Here is a 19578-nt window from a genome sequence, read left to right as displayed (position 1 = left end):
AAGTTTTGCTGCTTACCAGCACCTTATGAGTTATTTCTATTGAGGGTACATATTTTCTTCCCTTTATTATCAGTGAAGGCCTAGTAAACCATAGGAGATATTTCAGAGGATTTAATTCTGGGGTTGGGTTACACAGGTGTTGGAAGACTGAAGGGGCAAGAAGTAGACACTGAGGTAATGCAGATATTAATAATTATGGGAAGCAGCCACCACCCCTAGGGCTGAGAAGACTCTAGGAGCTCAGAGGGGGCCCCCACACAGTTGGTGTCTGTATCTCTGAGTGGGATGCCAGGCAGCTGGTGCAACAACTAGGGAAGAAGAGGCACAGCTGGAGTTGGGAAAAGGGGCTATGCTCTTTGCTGAAGCAACTCTGATAGGAAGGAGAACAGCAAGGAAACCCCTTCTCACCCTCTCTTCCCAATTTTCCACTTAGTAAAACCTAACAGGGGGCAGGCAAGTCTGGTAAAGGTTGGCTGATCCAGCCCAGAGCTGGGTCAAGAGCACTTCAGAGCAAGTATATTCTAGAAGGCTTGGAAATGAGGGACAAGAGATGAATGGCCAGGATAACCTGATAGGGAAATTACAGAAACTGTGATGCCTGGGGTTTGGCTGTAGTAATTAAAATATGCAACCAGTTACCCCCAAACATTTATTAAAGAGCAAATTATGATAGCTACTATTCATAAAGACTTGATGGACCCAAGCCTTGCCTTCAGTGAGCTTACAGTATTGTTTTCACAGTACCGTGGATACTCATCCTTAAGTCATTGTGACATTGTGTGGTAAAGCTTGTTTTTCTCATGTATTATATAAAAGCACTATTATTAACTGGATTCTTGGGCTGTTATTAATATTAATGAATATTTACAAATTTTATCAGCATATCAGAATGAAAAATATTGCAGTCATACAAAGTTTTATTACTTTCAGATACTCCAAATGAGGAGTTAGTTTTATACAAGGCAAGATGATTTCTACACTTGAATGTGCTGTTCTCTTGATTCTTAGCATAAAATAGGCATTTGACTTTTCTAGTGACAGTTTGCTTTGTATGTTACTTAAATATTTCAAAGACTCAATTTGAAAGGCAACATTGTAGTTATTTGTATTTATTTATTTATTTATTTATTTATTGTAGGGTATTCAGTTAGAATTTTTATTTTTATTTTCTTATACATTTATTTTTTATTGGTGTTTAATTTGCCAACATATAGAATAACACCCAGTGCTCATCCCATCAAGTGCCCCCTCAGTGCCCGTCACCCAGTTATTTGTTTTAAAGTCTATTTTGGTCGAAATCAAAGTACATGCTCATGAGTAAAAATCAAGTAGAAGGATTTGTAATAAAAAATCAATGGCCTTTGCCACACACTTCCCTGCCCCTAGTCCTACTTTTCAGAGACAACTGTCTTTGTTTATAGTTTAACTATTTTGTTTATGGTATTATCACACAATATTTCCTCCATGACTCTGAATAATAACTTATCAAATGTGGACATTTTGTACTTCCTCTGTGTAAGGATTACCTCACAGTATTTTCTTTGTTCTCCTCTATTTTTGATGGTTACATTGTCATACTGAGTTCTTCCATCAGCTCTTGATAGCATCTCCTGAACCCCTGACTGCCTGAAGATAGGATGTCATGATCCTAGCCATTCCTACATTTCCCCATCCCTCTCCCACCTCATTTCTCTCCGCTTTATCTACTGATATCTACTTTTACATTGCCGCGGTTCGTAACTTTTAACATTCTATTTTGTACTATATTTAATTTTCTGTATTTTTACCTGTAGTTGGAGTCTGAAAATGGAAAACAATAAACTGCCTACCTGACTTTGGCTTCATTCCCCGCCCCCCTCCTTTGGAGAGCCCAGTGGTGTGGAAATTTTTTTTTTTTCTTTTTTTTTTCTCCTAATTTCACCAGTGGACTATTTGAAAGAGAATATTCCTAGGAAGGTCAGATGGATTCTTCTTGTCTTAAGCTCCATTTATTACTCAGAATTAAGCTATGTTTTTACCCTTGCTTCTATTTTCACCTTGACTTTTTTTTTTTCACCTTGACTTTCTTGTGCAGTTTTTTTCTTCCTGCTGTGTTGGGATTTTGACCCACTACTCTGCATTCCCTTAATAATCAAATCCTTGGGCAGCCTGGGTGGCTCAGTGGTTTAGCGCCATCTTCAGCCCAAGGTGTGATCCTGGAGACCGGGGATCGAGTCCCACGTCAGGCTCCCTGCTTGGAGCCTGCTTCTCCCTCTGCCTGTGTCACTGCCCCCCCCCCCCCCCCCCCGCCTGTCTCTCATGAATAAATAAATAAAATATTAAAAAAAAATACTCTAAAAAAAAAAGAATCAAATCCTTTTAACTTTAAGCTTTTTTGAGAAAGGCCATTCTGTTAGGTGAAATTTCTATCTTAGTTATGAAATTTAGATTCTGGACATGTCTGGGAATATAAATTTGAGCCTCTTGGTTTTCCTGTCCTTGCTCTAGACTGTAGACAGTCTTGCTCTGAGACTTTCCTTTAGGCAGTTCTTGCAGTTTTTCTTTTGATATGATAATGCTATTGATTAGTCTAGTGTTTTCCTTTACATTTAGTTATACTTTGATTAGATTTCCTGCCCTGCGCTTCCTACTTTGATTTTTAAAATACTATACACTTAATCTTATCCATTATGTGTGGATTAGATTAAATCGAACTCTGTTGGACATGTTCTCCAAATTCCAATAGCTTCCTAGGAATTATTGACTGCAGCTACTAGGGTGCTGGGAGGCAGGCGAATCTGTTTCTCTGCCCTCTTCATTACCTTCCAGTGCCGCCCTTACTGGCCTGGAATGGCTAGAGCAGGAGCTGCTTGTACCAAACTGCCCCTCTTCAACCCATGGTAGTTTATATAATAAAGAAGAATCTTTTTTTTTTTTTAATTTTATTTATTTATTCATGAGAGACACAGAGAGAAGGCAGAGGCACAGGCAGAGGGAGAAGCAGACTCCATGCAGGGAGCCAGATGCGGGACTTGATCCGAGACTCCAGGATCATGCCCTGGGCCAAAGGCAGACACTTAACAACCCCTGAGCCACCCAGGCGACCCAAGAAGAATCTTTAGATAAAAGTGCATGTTGCACCCATGATGAACCAGGCTAAGAAAGAGACTTTACTAAACTTATGAACTGCTATGTTATTGTTTTGAAGAATGAATTTCTTGGAGTGTTGACTAATCTGCTGAACACCACTGGCTCCAGGCATACCTTTTCATTTGCATGCGGTATTTAGGTTGCTTTCACCTTGTTTCTCACATCTGTTCAGAGGAATCACTCACTGTTGGGCCCATCTGCTGGTTCTCCATTATGCGCACTATCATGAAGTTATACTAGAGTTGTAGGTGCTCTATAGTCTCCTTATTTTACGTCTAGGAGAACAGTATCTTGGTTGCTGGAGTTAATATAATAAAGGAAGGACTTTTTTGGATGCCTGGCTCAAAACCTTTTGCACACAATTAAGAAAACCATATTCTTAGAGCTGGTTGTCTAATTTAAAGATGAAGAAATTGAGGCCCAGTCCTTGCAAGACTAGTCAGGTAATGAGTCAAGAAGGACCGTAAAGACCTGGGAATTCAGGCATCATCGTCATCATTAATATTGAGTTTTTATGTGCTAGGCATTGTGTTTCTCACTCTATCTGGATGATCTCATTTAATCCTCATATCCTTTGAGCACAGGTATTAGCATTTTCTTTTTGCTTAAAGACAAATGTTGAAATTGAGGCTTAGAGGTTAAGTAATTTGTCCCAGGCATCCTGGATATATGATCATAGTCTGTGCTGTTTTTATTATTTTTTTTAAAGATTTTATTTTTATTTATTCATAGACACAGAGAGAGAGGCAGAGACACAGGCAGAGGAAGAAGCAGGCTCCATGCAGGGAGCCCGATGTGGAACTCGATCCCAGGTCCCCAGGATCACACCCCAGGCTGCAGGCGGCACCTAACTGCTGCACACTGGGGCTGCCCTGTGCTGTTTTTAAAATTGTTACTATCTAATATGTTTTCAGTTATTAGCAGTTTCTATCAGTTTTGTTGTCCACAGAATCTGACTGCTCATGGATGAAAACGAAAATGCTTTACTAGAAATGAGTGGGTGGGTGGTTATGATAATCTCTAGCAGTATCTGGATGCCAGTCATATTTGGCTCTAAAAAAACTGTTTTATGTGTTATTTTATGAAATCATTGGAAATATCATTTACAAGTATCCCACTCTAGCTCAAAGAAGTCTGAAATACCTTTGCCTTTGCTTTTTACAGAGTGCTGAATAAAAGTGGTTTAGAGAGGCTGAAGGGTGGGATGGGAGAGAAGTAGAAAGAGATGAGGCCCTGGGCACAAGTGACAAGCCTGTGAAACAGACATCCCTATTGATGTCTGCCACAAACTGCATTCTGCAGGAAAGAATGGAAATCCATTACACCAAGTGCATAGCCGACAAATCCCTTTGAAAAGCAGTAAGATACTATCTAATCCCAAATCATTTAAAAACAATTTTGAAGTATCCAGAATTTTAAAATGCCCTAAGTAATTTGTCTCTTACACTAGAAGAACAGTGAAATGGATGGGAAAACAGTAATTTCATGCTGTTTTACTCTCGTATATTATGTTTAATTGTGCAACTTAAATACTCTGTTAAAATTGCATTTTAGATATGTACAAATCTGGAGAGTAGGATATAGTCCCTTGAATATTCTGAAACATATCAAACATAATATGGAAGAAACTTTACCAGATAACTTTCTTTAAAAAAAAAAAAAGAAAAACTTATTTTCATATAATTTTAGACTTTTAGAAAAGTTGCAAAAATAGTATAAGAACTCTAATTACTTACATTTCCCAAATGTTAATGTTTTACTGTGTTTTCTTTATTTTTTCCTCTTTTAAATAATACTATCTTACCATGTACATCTTCCAAAGCTCCATTTGAAGAAGCCATCACTTGGTTTGGATGGAAGAAACCATCCATTTGAAGGTATTATGCCACGCAGAGATACAGGGCTGGGGAGATAACCTCAAGCAGAAGAGAAAGTGTGGAAAAGGGGGGCGGTCAAATGATAGATGAGTGATTTCCTAATCTTTTTGGATTTGGGGCATCATGTGGTTGTTTTATTTTGTAATTAAGGTGAATTTAATTTTGAAATACAGAATACTCCTAGAGATAACTGAATAGTCCCAAAGTTAAGAATTGGAGTTAGAAGCATGAGTTACGATATGTACAGTGGTGTGACAGTAACAAGAGGTAATTAAAAGAGGGAAAAAAATTGAAAATAGCACAAGAATATAAAACAGAAATCCAGAGCATCCAAAGGTGAAAATATAGTCATCTACACAGAACCAGTCACCTGAAGAAAAAAGCATAACAGGATAGGGCTTAAAGCATTCGTCTTTGGGGTGGTTGGGGGCGGGATGGGGGTAGGGATCCAGGAAGGAAAAAAAAAGAAAGCAATCACTTAGAGAAACCAAGGATTTTTAAAGTTTGCAAAGAAGGAAAAGGAGAGTTTTACAATACAGTAGAATAAAAATGAGAGAACTTTGCATGAATAGATAATTATGTGCTTTTTATTTGGAGCCATAAGGGTTATATCTATATGGCTGCCCCCCCCCTTTTTTATTAGTTAACTCTAGATATGCAGTGCTGTATTCTGCTGCATGCTGGTTGAATTCCAAACTTGGCATGGGGGGGTGAGTTATACATGTAGAGATTGTTAGTGCACCAGTTGAACACTCAGCTTGTCAGTATGCATCAAAATTTAAAATATACTCTTGACTGAGAAATTTTACCTTTAAGAATTTATCAAAACATTTAAAAATTTTATTTTCAGTATAGTTAACATATAGCGTTATATTAGTTTCACATATACAATATAGTGATTCAACAATTCTGTACATTACTCAGTGACTCTTAATAATCCCCTTCGTGGGATTCCCCCCCAACTTCCCCACCACCATCTGTTTGTTCTCTATAGTTGAATCTGTTTCTTGGTTTGTCTTTGTTTTTTCATTTATTCATTTGTTTTGTTTCTTAAATTCCACATATGAGTGAAATCATATGATATTTGTCTGTCTCTGAATTATTTCAGAGTATTGTACTCTGTTTTGTTTAAATCAAATAATATGCAACGTTTTTAAAAAGTTAATAAGTGGGGGATCCCTGGGTGGCTCAGTGGTTGAGTGTCTGCCTTCAGCCCAGGGCGTGATCCTTGAGCCCCGGGATCGAGTCCCACGTCGGGCTCCCTGCCTGGAGCCTGCTTCTCCCTCTGCCTGTGTCTCTGCCTTTCTCTCTGTGTCTCTCATGAATAAATAAAATCTTTAAAAAATAAAAATAAAAAATAAAAAGTTAATAAGGGCTAGATTTATTATTCTGCTCAATGATAGTCATTTATTCTTTGCACAATAGTTACACTGCGTCAAGGATGATTTTTTTAATAGTAGAAAAATATACATATTATTTATTTGAGAGAGAGCACATGAAAGAGAACACAAGTGGTGGGGGGCAGAGAGGGAGGAAGAAGCAGACACCCCACTGAGCAGGGAGCTCCTTGCAGGGCTTGATCCCAGGACCCTGGGGATCATGATCTGAGCTGAAGGCAGACACTTAACTGACTGAGCCACCCAGGCGCCCCAGTTGATTGATTGGTTGATTTGAGAGAGAGAGAGAGAACATGCATGTGAGCAGGGGGAGTAGTAGAGAGGGAGAGAAGCCGACTCCCTGGTGAGCGTGGGGCCTGATGGGGTTTGGATTCCAAGACCCTGAGATCATGACCTAAGCTGAAATTAAGAGTTAGACACCCAGGGCACCTGGGTGACTCAGCTGGTTGTTCCATGCTCAGTGGGGAGTCTGCTTGTCCTTCTACCTTTCCCTTTCCCTTGCCTCTGCCCCCTGCTCCCCACTCATGCTTTTTCTTTCTCTCTCAAATTATAAATTATTTTTTTTAAAAAAGTCAAATTCCCAACCAACTGAGCCACCAAAGTACCCCTTAACCATTTCTTTCTTTCTTTTTTCTTTTTTTTAAGATTTATTTATTAGAGAGAGAGAGAGTGTGAGAGCATGAACAGGGGGGAGGGACAGAGGAAAAGGGAGAAGCAAACTCCTGGGTGAGGAAGGAGCCCAGTGTGAGGCTCGATCCCAGATCCTGGAATCATGACTGGAGCTGAAGGCAGATGCTTAACCGACTAAGCCACCCAGGTGCCCCAACCCTTAATCATTTCTAAGTGTACAGTTAAGTAGTGTTAAGTGCATTCATATCGTTGTATAATCTCCAGAACTCTTTTTATCTTGCAAAACTGAAGCTCTATACCTGTGAGGCAATTCCTGTTTCCCTTCCCCTCTCAGCTCTTTGCAGCCAACCTTGTACTGTCTGTCTCTACGAAATTGACTACTTTAGAGACCTCATATAAGTGGAATTACATAGTATTTGTCCTTTTTGACTGACTTATTTCCCTTAGCCAGAGTATCCTCAATGTTCATCCATGCCATACCATGTGTCAAAATTTCTTTTTTGTCTTTTTTTTTTTTTAATTTTCTTTGAGGTATAATTGACAAATTGAGGGGAAGGTATAATTTTCCCATATACCCTCCCTGTCCCCACACTGGCATGGCCTTCCTGAGTATCAGCATCCGACGTGTTAGAGTGGTACATTTGTTACAATGGTTGGGTCTATATTGACATATCATTATCATCCTATAATTCACATATGGTTGACTCTTTGTGTTGTACATTCTATGGGTTTGGACAAATATTAAATGACATATTTTCTACTATTATAGTATCATACACAGTAGTTCACTGCCCTGCAAAATTTGTGTTCCCCCTAATCCCTGGCAACCACTAATTCTTTTCTATCTGCATAGTTTTGCCTTTGCCAGAACTTTTTTTTTAATAATAAATTTATTTTTTATTGGTGTTCAATTTTCCAACATACAGAACAACACCCAGTGCTCATCCCGTCAAGTGCCCCCCTCAGTGCCCGTCACCCATTCACCCCCGCCCCCCGCCCTCCTCCCCTTCCACCACCCCTAGTTCGTTTCCCAGAGTTAGGAGTCTTTATGTTCTGTCTCCCTTTCTGATATTTCCTACCCATTTCTTCTCCCTTCCCTTCTATTCCCTTTCACTATTATTTATATTCCCCAAATAAATGAGACCATATAATGTTTGTCCTTCTCCGATTGACTTATTTCACTCAGCATAATACCCGTAATACCCATAATTCACCACGTTGAAACAAATGGTGGGTATTTGTCATTTCTAATGGCTGAGTAATATTCCATTGTATACATAGACCACATCTTCTTTATCCATTCATCTTTCAATGGACACTGAGGCTCCTTCCACAGTTTGGCTATTGTGGACATTGCTGCTAGAAACATCGGGGTGCAGGTGTCCCGGCGTTTCATTTCATCTGTATCTTTGGGGTAAATCCCCAGCAATGCAATTGCTGTGTCGTAGGACAGGTCTATTTTTAACTCTTTGAGGAACCTCCACACAGTTTTCCAGAGTGGCTGCACCAGTTCACATTCCCACCAACAGTGCAAGAGGGTTCCCTTTTCTCCGCATCCTCTCCAACATTTGCGGTTTCCTGCCTTGTTAATTTTCCCCCATTCTCACTGGTGTGAGAATGTGGTATCTCATTGTGGTTTTGATTTGTATTTCCCTGATGGCAAGTGATGCAGAGCATTTTCTCATGTGCTTGTTGGCCATGTCTATGTCTTCCTCTGTGAGATTGCTGTTCATGTCTTTTGCCCATTTCATGATTGGATTGTTTGTTTCTTTGGTGTTGAGTTGAGTTCCAAGTTCTTTATAGATCTTGGAAACTAGCCCTTTATCTGATACATCATTTGCAAATATCTTCTCCCATTCTGTAGATTGTCTTTTAGTTTTGTTGACTGTATCCTTTGCTGTGCAAAAAGCTTCTTATCTTGATGAAGTCCAGAACTTCATATAGTTGCAGTCATAAAATATGTAGCCTTTTCAGGCTTCTTTTATTTAGCTATTCATTTAAGATTCATCCATGTCTTTTAATAGCTCGCTAGCTCATTTCTTTGTAGTGCTAAATAGTGTTCCATTTTTTGGATGTTCCATAGTTTATCCATTCACCTATTAAAGGATACTTTGGTCACTTCAAGTTTTAGCAGTTATGAATAGGCTGTAAATATTTCTGTAAAGATTTTGTAGTAGATAAAAGTTTTTAACTTCTTTGGTAAATACCAAGAAGCACAATTGCTGGGTTGTGTGATAAGAGCGTGTTTAGTTTTGTAATAAATTGCCAAACGTCTTCCAAAGTGGCTGTACTGTTTTGCATTCCTACCATTAATAAATGAGAATTCCTGTTGCTTCACATCCTCACCAGCATTTTGTGGTGGTGGTGTTTTGGATTTTAGCCATTCTCATAGATGTGTAGTATTATCTTGTTTTAATTTGCAATCCGGTAACGACATGATTGAACATCTTTTCACATGCTTATATGCCGTATCTATAACTTTTTGGTGAGGTGTTTTTTCAGGTTGTTTGCCATTTTTAAATCAGGTTGTTCATATTCTATTGCATATTGTGGAAAACAGCTTTATCAGCTGACTTTTTACAAATATTTTCTCCCAGTCTGTGCCTTGTCTTCTCATTATCTTCATAGAGAGTATCTTTTTTCTTTTTTTTTTTTTTTGATTTATTTATTTAGGGATCCCTGGGTGGCGCAGCGGTTTGGCACCTGCCTTTGGCCCAGGGCGCGATCATGGAGACCCGGGATCGAATCCCATGTCGGGCTCCCGGTGCATGGAGCCTGCTTCTCCCTCTGCCTGTGTCTCTGCCTCTCTCTCTCACTGTGTGCCTATCATAAATAAATTTAAAAAAAATTTAAAGATTTATTTATTTATTCATGAGACACACGGGGAGAGAGAGAGAGAGAGGCAGAGACACAGGCAGAGGGAGAAGCAGGATCCATGCTGGGAGCCCAACGTGGGATTCAATCCCGGGTCTCCAGGATCAGGCCCTGGGGTGAAGGCGGCGCTAAACCGCTGAGCCACCCAGGCTGCCCAATTTTTTTGGGTTTTTTTGATTTCTTGTGTAGACAATTATGTCCTCTTGAATAAACACAGGGTTTTCTTCCCTTCCCAATCAGTATACCTTTTATTTCTTTTTCTTCCCTTACTGGACTATCTATAGGACTTCCAGTACAGTGTTGAAAAGGAGTGGTGAGAGGGAATATCCTTACCTTATTCCTAATTTTAGTGAGAAAGCTTTTAGCTTCTTGGCATTAAATATGATACTAGCTGTAGATTTTTTATATATATAAAAAAATATATATTTTTACTCTCTCTTTGAGAGAATGAGCATGTAGAGGAGAGGCAGAGGGAGAGAATCTCACACAGATTCCTCATTGAGCACAGAGCCTGCCACAATGCTCAACTCTGAGATCACAACCTGAACCAAAACCCAAGAGTTGGTTACTTAACTGACTGAGCCACCTGGGTACCCCAATTTGAAAATCGGTAAGGGAAGTTCTTGTCTTCTTATTTTTTTTTTTTTTAAGATTTTATTTATTTGAGAGAGAGCATAAGCAGGGGAAGTGGCAGAGGGAGAGGCAAAAGCTGAGCAGGGAGTCGATGTGGGGCTTGATCCCAGGATCATGACCTGAGTTGAAGGCAGAAACTTAACTGACTGAGCCACCCAGTTACCCCTGTATTCCTTCTTTTTAGAGGCTGAATACTATTCTTTTGTATATATATCTACATATTTTATGTACCCATTTATCCATCAGTGGTTAGTTGTGATACTTCTACATTTCTGGCTATTTTAAATGATTCTGCTATGAACATGGGTGTATAAATAGCCCTTTGAGACCCTGCTTTCAGTTCTTCTAGGTATAATTGCTGGAAGATAATTAATTATTGGATCATAGGGTATTCTTTTCAGTTTATCAAGGACCACTATGCAAAATTTTATAAACAAAAATATTCACCACACTGATGTTTATAAAAGCAAAATGTGGGAAGCAGCCTTGGCACGTATCAGTAGGTGATTGGTTGCGTAATTATGGCACATCCATACAATGAAGTATACTGCAGCTGTTTAGAAAGGTCTGTATGTTTTGACGCATCAAAATGTTTAGATAGATTGTAATATGAAAACAAATTATAAAAGAGTATGTGTAATATGAACCTTTTTTTAAATGAAGATTTTGTTTATTTGAGAGCGAGAGCATGAGCAGAGGGGAGGGACAGAGGGAGAGAGAGAAGCAGACTCCCCACCGAGCAGGTTGTCCAACACGTGGGACTCAGTCCCAGGACCCTGAGATCATGACCAGGGCCAAAGGCAGATGCTTAATCAACTGAACCACCCATGTGCTCCACATATGAACTTGTTTTTATTTAAAATCATATCTATGTATGTATGCTTCAAAAAATTCTTGTAAGGTTAACACATTTCCGTAGATTGAGGGGGATGAGGGAATAGATTATAAGTGCAGTAGAAGAGACTTTTATCTTACCACTTTACAAGTTACTGCATCATATCAGGATTTACAAGAAGCACAGTTTTATATGCAGAAAAACCAATTTAAGTGATTGTAGTTTTGGAAAAAATAAAGCTTAACTTCCATTTGTCTGTGAAGTACAAAGAAAATGTTAAGTATTTCTTTTACTTACTAATTTTTTTATTTCTATAATGGCAAATGCAAGTCACTGGGATCTTTAAAATATCTTTTTATTGTTACATGTAATATCAAGAGTATTTACTCTTATGTGGCCTGACATATAAAATTAGCACAGTGAATTTCTACCAAAATGATTTTACATAAGGAAAATGTTCTACCATTTCTAGGTGATGTTTGAATGGTGCTTTCCATTTCCTATGACTTGGTGTGGTGAGGTATGTAGTAAAATTGCAGGCTTCCTCAGCTCTTGCGGAAAATATTGCTTAGTTTAAGCATTGTGTTACATTACACATTGAATTCTGTTCTTTGCTATTTCTTCTGACAGTAGATCTTCATGGAGGAACACGGAGTGACCCAAACTGAACACATGGCTACCATAGAAGCCCATGCAGTTGCCCAACAAGTACAGCAGGTCCATGTGGCCACCTATACTGAGCACAGTATGCTGAGTGCTGATGAAGACTCACCTTCTTCTCCTGAGGACACATCTTATGATGATTCAGACATACTCAACTCCACAGCGGCTGATGAGGTAACAGCCCATCTAGCTGCTGCAGGTAATGTTGTTTGGAACAGAAGCTCTTCGGTTTTTTGCTTAATTTTTGGTATTGTGCATATCTGAAAGGGCCTCGGATGTAGGCATTGTCATGTATATCTTCATATCACATTTTCACAGTTTTTAAAGCCTTTCATCTACAGCTTATGCTTGTATTCTACTGAGACTTAAGATGTCACATACTATTAATGTGACACATACTAATTAATCACATACTATTAATGATTAGACTTTGGTTTTGTGTTTTCATCCATTCCAACAACCTTTTGACTTTTAACTAAAGCATTTAGTCCATTTACATTAAACATAACCATTGGTATGTTTAGGTTTAAATTTATCATGCTTGCTATATATTTTCTCTTCATCCCACTTTGTGTTTACTTTTCCTTTGTGTTTTGGAGGGACCGAAAAGTTTAAATTTTTTTTCTTGTTAGTTTGAAAATTATACACACTTTTATTATTAGTGGTACCCCTAGAAACTATAGTGCATCCTTAACTTATTTAGAAGTCTTCTGTAGTTGATACTTCTGTCCTTTTTAGGGACAGTGCAAGTCTCTTCAAACCCTTGAATTTTATTACCGCCCCTCCTGACCTATATGCTATTATTCTGTGTATTAATTCTTTGTATATTTTAAGCTATACAAGACATTATTTTTGTTTCATACATAGTGTTCATTTTTTCCTTTATATCCAACTTGACTTCTGAGAGTTTTTCTTTTATCTAAAGATAACATTTAGTATTTTCTTCAGCATGGAAGTCTCAGTTTTTGTTGGAGAATGTTTTTTATTTAACCTTCAGTCTCAAAGAATGTTCTCATCAGGTATAGAATTTTAGGTCGACACTTATTTTTTTCCCCTCGTATTGAAGATACTATTTCTGCTGTCCTCTGGTTTCCATCCTTGCTTTTGGAATGCAGCTATTTCATTTTAACAGGTGCTCCTTTGCAGGTTATCTCCCACATAGGTCCCTCCTCCAACTCTTCTTAAGATTTTCTCTGTCTTGGGGGATCCCTGGATGGCTCAGCGGTTCAGTGCCTGCCTTTGGCCCAGGGCGTGGTCTTGGAGTCCCAGGATCGAGTCCCGCATTCGGCTCCCTGCATGGAATCTGCCTCTCTCTCTCTGTGTCTCTCATGAATAGATAAATAAAAAAAAATCTTAAAAAAAAAAAAAAAAAAGATTTTCTCTGTCTTTAGTTTTTTTGTTTATTTTTCTGTCTTCGGTTTTTGTGATATATTTGGCTTTGGACTTCTTATTTATTCTATTTAGGATTCTTTGAACATCTTGAATCTGTGGATGATGTCGTTCATCAATTCTGAAACGTCTTAGTCACAAGATTTTTTTTTTTTTTTTAAAGATTTTATTTATTTGAGAGAGAGAGAAAGCATGGTTGGAAAGAGGGGCAAAGGGAGAGGGTGAAGCAGACTTCCCGCTGAGCAGGGAGTCCAACGTAGGGCTCAATCCTAGGACCCTGGGATCATGACCTGAGCCAAAGGCAGGCGTTTAACCAGCTGAGCCACTCAGGTGCCTCTTAGTCACTACATTTTGCTTCAGTTTTGCTTCTGCTCCATTCCATCTCTCCCTTCTGTGACTCCAGTTAAATATATTAGTTTTCCTCATTGAGTCTTCACCAAATCCTTTATGTCTCTTACCCTCTATTCTGTATTACCATTATTTTGTCTCTTTATGCTTTACTCTATATAATTTCTTCAGACTGTCTTCTAGTTTATTAATTTTTCTCATCAGCTGTGTCTGAAGTGCTTTTAAATCTGTCTACTGAGGCAGTAATTTTAGTAATAGTTAATAGTTTTTTGTTTTAGAATTTCTAATATTTTTTCCTCCCAAATTTGTATTATTATAACTTTGAAATAGAAAAAAAAAGTTTTTTAATCTCCATGAGTGAAGTAAGCATAATGATTTTACAATAAATTTGGTACTCTACTCTCTGAAGTGCCTCTGGCTCTTTTTCTGTTGTATGTTGTTGATGTTTCTTACTTACATTGCTTTTTCTCTTCATGTATTGGTTATGTTTAAATGAGTGCTAGATGGTGCATTTAGAAATTTTTTTAGAAATAATTTGGGGTCTAGAATGAAATTATTGTCCTCTAGAGAGGATTTTTGTTTGCTTCTGCCAGATGCCTGAGGACACTAGCAATCCTGGATTATCTTAATCCAATTTAAGGTTTGAGATTTTCTGGGCCACTAAATGACTTAAAGCTGGGCTATAGTTTGTGCCATTCTCTTTGCTATTTACATTGTACATTTAACATTATGTAGAAGACTCTATGTAAACGATGCCTGGAAGGGTTTAATATTGTATAAGGAAAACTGATCTTAGAAGATATTTAGGAGAAAATTGGACAGTAAATCAGTGATTAGGAATGGCCACAATATTTCATCTTTTTTTAGAATGTGCTATATTTAAGGAGAAAACAAATGAAAAATGAAAAACAGCCGTATTATTCTCCGTTATTATCCACTGTGTATTTCTGGAATTGTGAATTTAAAATAAGGCTCAGTGGCAGAACACAGATGAGATGTTTGTGAAATATATTTTTGAAGTATTTATACTTCCCAGAAGAGGGCATCCTAACATAATGAATGCAGGTCAACTTCTTTCCTGGGAAGGAAGATGCTTTTGAGCCACAGTTTTGCTATTACGGCACTGCATTGTCATGATGTTAAAATTAGGAAAGGACTTTTATCTAACATTTTCATGTGACAGGTGTGGAAACTGAGGGCCAGGTGGTAGAAATTATCTACCATTTAATCATTCAGCAATTATTGAGGAATCGCTGTATACTCCATGTCACTATATGTAGATACAATAAACAAGACAGGCAAGAGCTTGCTCCTAAAGGAGCTTACAGACCAGTGGTGAGGAGAAAGGTACAAATAATAAAGGTACAGAATAATTTCAGAAAGCACTGAATACTCTAGAAGAAATAACGAAACAAGGTGAATGGAGAGGGAAGGGAAGGGAATTGCTGCTTTTTCTAATCCTATTCTCTTTCCTCCCCTGAGTTAACCAGTATTCTAAATTTATCATTCTCATGTACTTCTTTTATTACTGTTGTGTATGTCTGTTTCAATAAACGATACTTAGCATTGTTTGCCATGTTTTAAGTTTTATATAAATGATAGCACTCTAATCCTTTCTTTTTTTTTTCTAATCCTTTCTATAACATTGTTTATCTCATTCAGTAATATTTTTCTGAGATTCATTCATATTGATAATGTGGCAGTATGTTTTTATTTTTTTTTATTTTTTTATTTTTTTAAATTTTTATTTATTTATGATAGTCACATACAGAGAGAGAGAGAGAGGCAGAGACACAGGCAGAGGGAGTAGCAGGCTCCATGCACCGGGAGCCCGACGTGGGATTCGATCCCGGGTCTCCAGGATCGCGCCCTGGGCCAAAGGCAGGCGCTAAACCGCTGCGCCACCCAGGGATCCCTATGTTTTTATTTTAATTGTTACTTGGTATTCTATTCATTATCTGAATATGACATATATTGGTATAATACTTAGGCTGTTTGTAAGTTTCTGCTATTAATAATAGCTGCAAATGAAAATTATTTTGTTTTCTTATGCAAATTGTGGGAAAACCCATGCATTGTTTTTCAAACTTTGACAGCTCCCATAGTGATATGTTTTACATTGTGGTCTGGAATAAGTGAGTGTACATATAACTGTAATAACAATTTCTCATGGAGTATTACTTACATGTCCGCCATGATACACCCACTGATATGTTCTGGTATCTTTTACTTTATTCCATTTTGTTAAAAAACAAAAACTACTCATGAACCACCAAAGAACAGAAACCTGCAGTTTAAAAACACTGCTGAAGGATATACCCAGGAGGAGAATGAGAGGGCAAAGATGGGCACGTTTTCAACTTTACTAAATATTCCAAATGCCCTTCCAGATCACTATATTAATTTACATCCCAACAAGCAGCATGCTAAAGTGCCGGTTGCTTCCAGTCCGTACCATATTTGGACTTGTTTTTTGTTTTTTGTTTTTGCTAGTCTAATGAATATGAAATAGTATCTCATTGTTGGTTTAATTTGCTTATCTCTGAGCGAGCAATTCCGGCCAGTGCAGAAGATGAGATAGAGCACCATTTCAGATCTTTATTGACTATTTGCTTTTCTTCTTTTGCATATTTCCTCTTTGTGCCTTTGTCCAATCGGGTTGTGTCGTTTTTCCCAATTACTTTGTAAGAGTTACTGATAATGTTTTTCAATACTATTCTTTTCTCGATAGTATGCATTGCATTTATTATCTTCTCCCAATTTGTTGACCACTCCTTCCCCCAATTTTTTATTATTTCTTTTTGTCTATAAAGGTTTTAATTTATATTATTGTGAAATTTATCAGTCTTTTACCTTTACTGTTAATCCTTTTGGAGTCTTACTTAAGGAACTCTTACCCTTGAGTGTATAAATACTCTACAACAGTTTATTTTAGAAGTTATAAAATTTTTTGTTCTTGTTGTTTTAATTTAGCTCTTTAATTCACCTGGAATAATACATTTCTGTATATGATATAGAGATCTAGTTTCATTATTTTTCCATACAGTCATTTGTCCCAGTACCATATTTTTAATAGTTCATCCTTTTCCCACTCTGTCTTCTGACATAAGAAGGTGTTTGTGTTCAGTTGCATTGGTTTGTCTATCCTTCAGCCTGTTCCATACTCTTAATGACTATAGCTTTATAGTAACTACTGATGTTTGATAGGATGAGTTCACCTTTTAAAATTCTTCACAATAATTCTAGCTAATCTTGGCCTTTTGTACTTCCATTTAAGTTTTAGGATCAGTTTCTCAAGTTCTAGAAAAACCCATGCCAGGATTTTAATTTGAATTGTATTGAATTTATAAATTAATTAAGCATCATTATTCATAATAGCTAAAACTGGAAATTACCTTGATGTCTATCAATAGGATAATGGATAAACAATGATTTATTTATACTCTGGAATATTACTCATCAATAAAAAGGAACAAACTACTAATATATAATAATATGGATAAATCTCAGAAACATTATTCTAAGTGAAAAAAACCTTACACAAAAGAGTATATATTATATGATTCCATTTATTTGGAGTTCTAGAATAGACAACTAAAATAGGGTGAAAAAATTCAGAATTTTGGGTACTTTATTGTAGTGGTGATATTATTATATATCTTGATAGGAGATTGGTTATCATAAGTGTCTGCATTTTCAAAATTTATGGTACACTTAAAATTGAATGTACACTTAAGATTTTGTACATTGCATTATATGTAAATTTTACCTCAAAAGAAAAACTTGTAAAGAAATACTGAACTCTAGGTAATGATATTTTTACTGAATATTTAGGGGAGTCATACTGCAGTTTACATGAATCAGAATAAGAAAAATGATATGGCTTGATGAATGGATAGAAAGATGGAGTGCATGGCTGGCTCATTAGAGCACGTGACTCTTGATCTTGGGGTTGTGAGTTCAAGCCCCACATTAGCTATAGAGATTATTTAAAAATCTAAAAAAATCTTAAAGAATTAAAGAAAAGAAAGATGGATAGGTGCATATAGTAAAATGTTAATGGTAGAGTGGTAGATATGAATATTCACTAAAAAATTCTTTTAACTTTGTTCTGTATTTGAAAGTTTCAGTAATAAAATGTTGGACTCCTACAACTCCATAGAGCACAAATAAGCTAATTAAAAAATGGACAAAGGACTTGAGTAGACATCTCTCTAAAGAAGACGTACAAATGGCCAAGAGGTTCATGAAAAAGATGTTCACATTATTTTTTTTTCCCCCTCCCTCGATGTTCACATTATTAATCATCAGGGAGATGCAAATCAAAACCACAGTGAGATGCTGCCTCACACTGTTAGAATAGCTCTTATAAAAAAAAAAAATAGATAAATATCAGCAAAGAATGTAGGGAAATTGGAACCCTTGTATGCTGTTGGTGGGAATATAAAATGGTGCAGCCTCTATGGAAAACAGTATAAAGATTCCTTAAAAAGTTAAATAGAACTATCCTATGATCCAGCAATTCTATCTCTGGATATTTAATCAAAAAAATTGAAATCAGGATCTCATAGAGTATTCACATTCCCATGTTCATTATTCATAATAGCCAAGATGTGGAAGCAGTTCAAATGTCCACTGACCGATGAATGGATAAAGAAAATGTGGTGTAGATATAAAATGGAATATTATCCAGCCTTTAAAAAGAAGGAAATCCTACCATATACAACAACATGGATGAACTTTGAGGACATTATGCTAAGTGAAATAAGTCATTTACAGAGGACATATACTGCATGATTCCACTTATATGAGGTACCTAGTCAAACTTAGAGAAATAGGAGTAGAATGGTAGTTGCCAGGGACAGGGGTGTGAAAATGAGAGTTGCTCTTATGCAAGATGAATAAGTTCTAGAAATCTGGTATATAACATTGTGCCTATTTAACTGTATTGTACACTTAAAAAAATTAATATGTCAGATCTCATTAAGTGTTCTTATCACAATTAAAAAAATAAAATCCTAGAAAAAATGCATCAGTAAGATTTTTTATGGAAAGGAGAGGAAAATTATTAATTTATTTTTTTACTTGCTCTGGGGCTCTTTAGTGGAGTTTATTTAAGTCAGACTGATTATACTACCAAAAATACATGTAGAGAGATTTGTCTGGATTTTCAAGAAGGCTTATTTTAATTGAGCCCCTTAGACCATATATAACATATATAAATGTGAGTAAACTTAATTTTCATGTAAGCCTTTTACAGGGTTTACAGATAAGGATAAAAGTGGGTCATCTGCTTAAAAAGGAAAAAAAAAAAAGGAATGTCCTTGATACGTTGAGATTCCATGAATCAGAGACACCAATACTTCCTCTCTTTTAGTGATTAGCTTCAGGGCAAGCCAGACCAACTTTTATTAATATTTTTTCCTCAGAGTGGGATAGTTTTCATCTTTTTCCTGCCAGCATGCTTTTATCAGTTTAACTTTGTGGTCAACAATGCCATTTTAGGCACAATTCTCAGATATATAAGAAAAAAATTTCCCATTAAGGTAATATTCTTCCAGATAGTCTTCTTATGTGTGGTAGTATTACTATTTGAGTTCCAAGTATGAGTGATTATCTCTGACTTCCTTAACTTGGCACTGTCCACTTGGCAGTGTCTTGGGGTAATGGAAAGAGGGGCACAGGGTTGGAAGTGAAATTTGAAATCTGTGATTATTTTCTTTTGGCAAGCTCTTCCTCTCAATGCTGCAGTTTAATCTAGCACCTCTGAAAATATTGCCTTCGCAGTATGGGCATGCTGGCA

The 19578-nt window shown here is 37.0% G+C and overlaps 1 protein-coding gene across 8 annotated transcripts in view; it reads left to right on the top strand.

Annotated features, from left to right (window-relative positions):
- NRF1 (nuclear respiratory factor 1) overlaps positions 1 to 19578 on the top strand; it is a 138604-nt gene that overhangs the window by 41424 nt on the left and 77602 nt on the right. For 3 of the 8 annotated variants that reach the window (XM_025471625.3, XM_025471622.3, XM_025471627.2), the window contains one exon: positions 12009 to 12237. In XM_025471625.3, coding sequence (XP_025327410.1) covers positions 12015 to 12237 — 223 coding nt within the window. In that variant the 5' untranslated portion in view covers positions 12009 to 12014. Of the gene's footprint in view, positions 1 to 11847; positions 11896 to 12005; positions 12238 to 19578 lie in introns of those variants that run through there. The other 5 variants (XM_035698613.2, XM_025471623.3, XM_025471624.3 and 2 more) reach the window with 2 other exon arrangements.

The sequence above is a fragment of the Canis lupus genome, chromosome 14 (assembly GCF_003254725.2).
Source record: "Canis lupus dingo isolate Sandy chromosome 14, ASM325472v2, whole genome shotgun sequence".
Taxonomy (NCBI): domain Eukaryota; kingdom Metazoa; phylum Chordata; class Mammalia; order Carnivora; family Canidae; genus Canis; species Canis lupus.
Note: the sequence above shows the minus strand (reverse complement) of the source record. Positions and strands in the feature narration are given on the sequence as shown.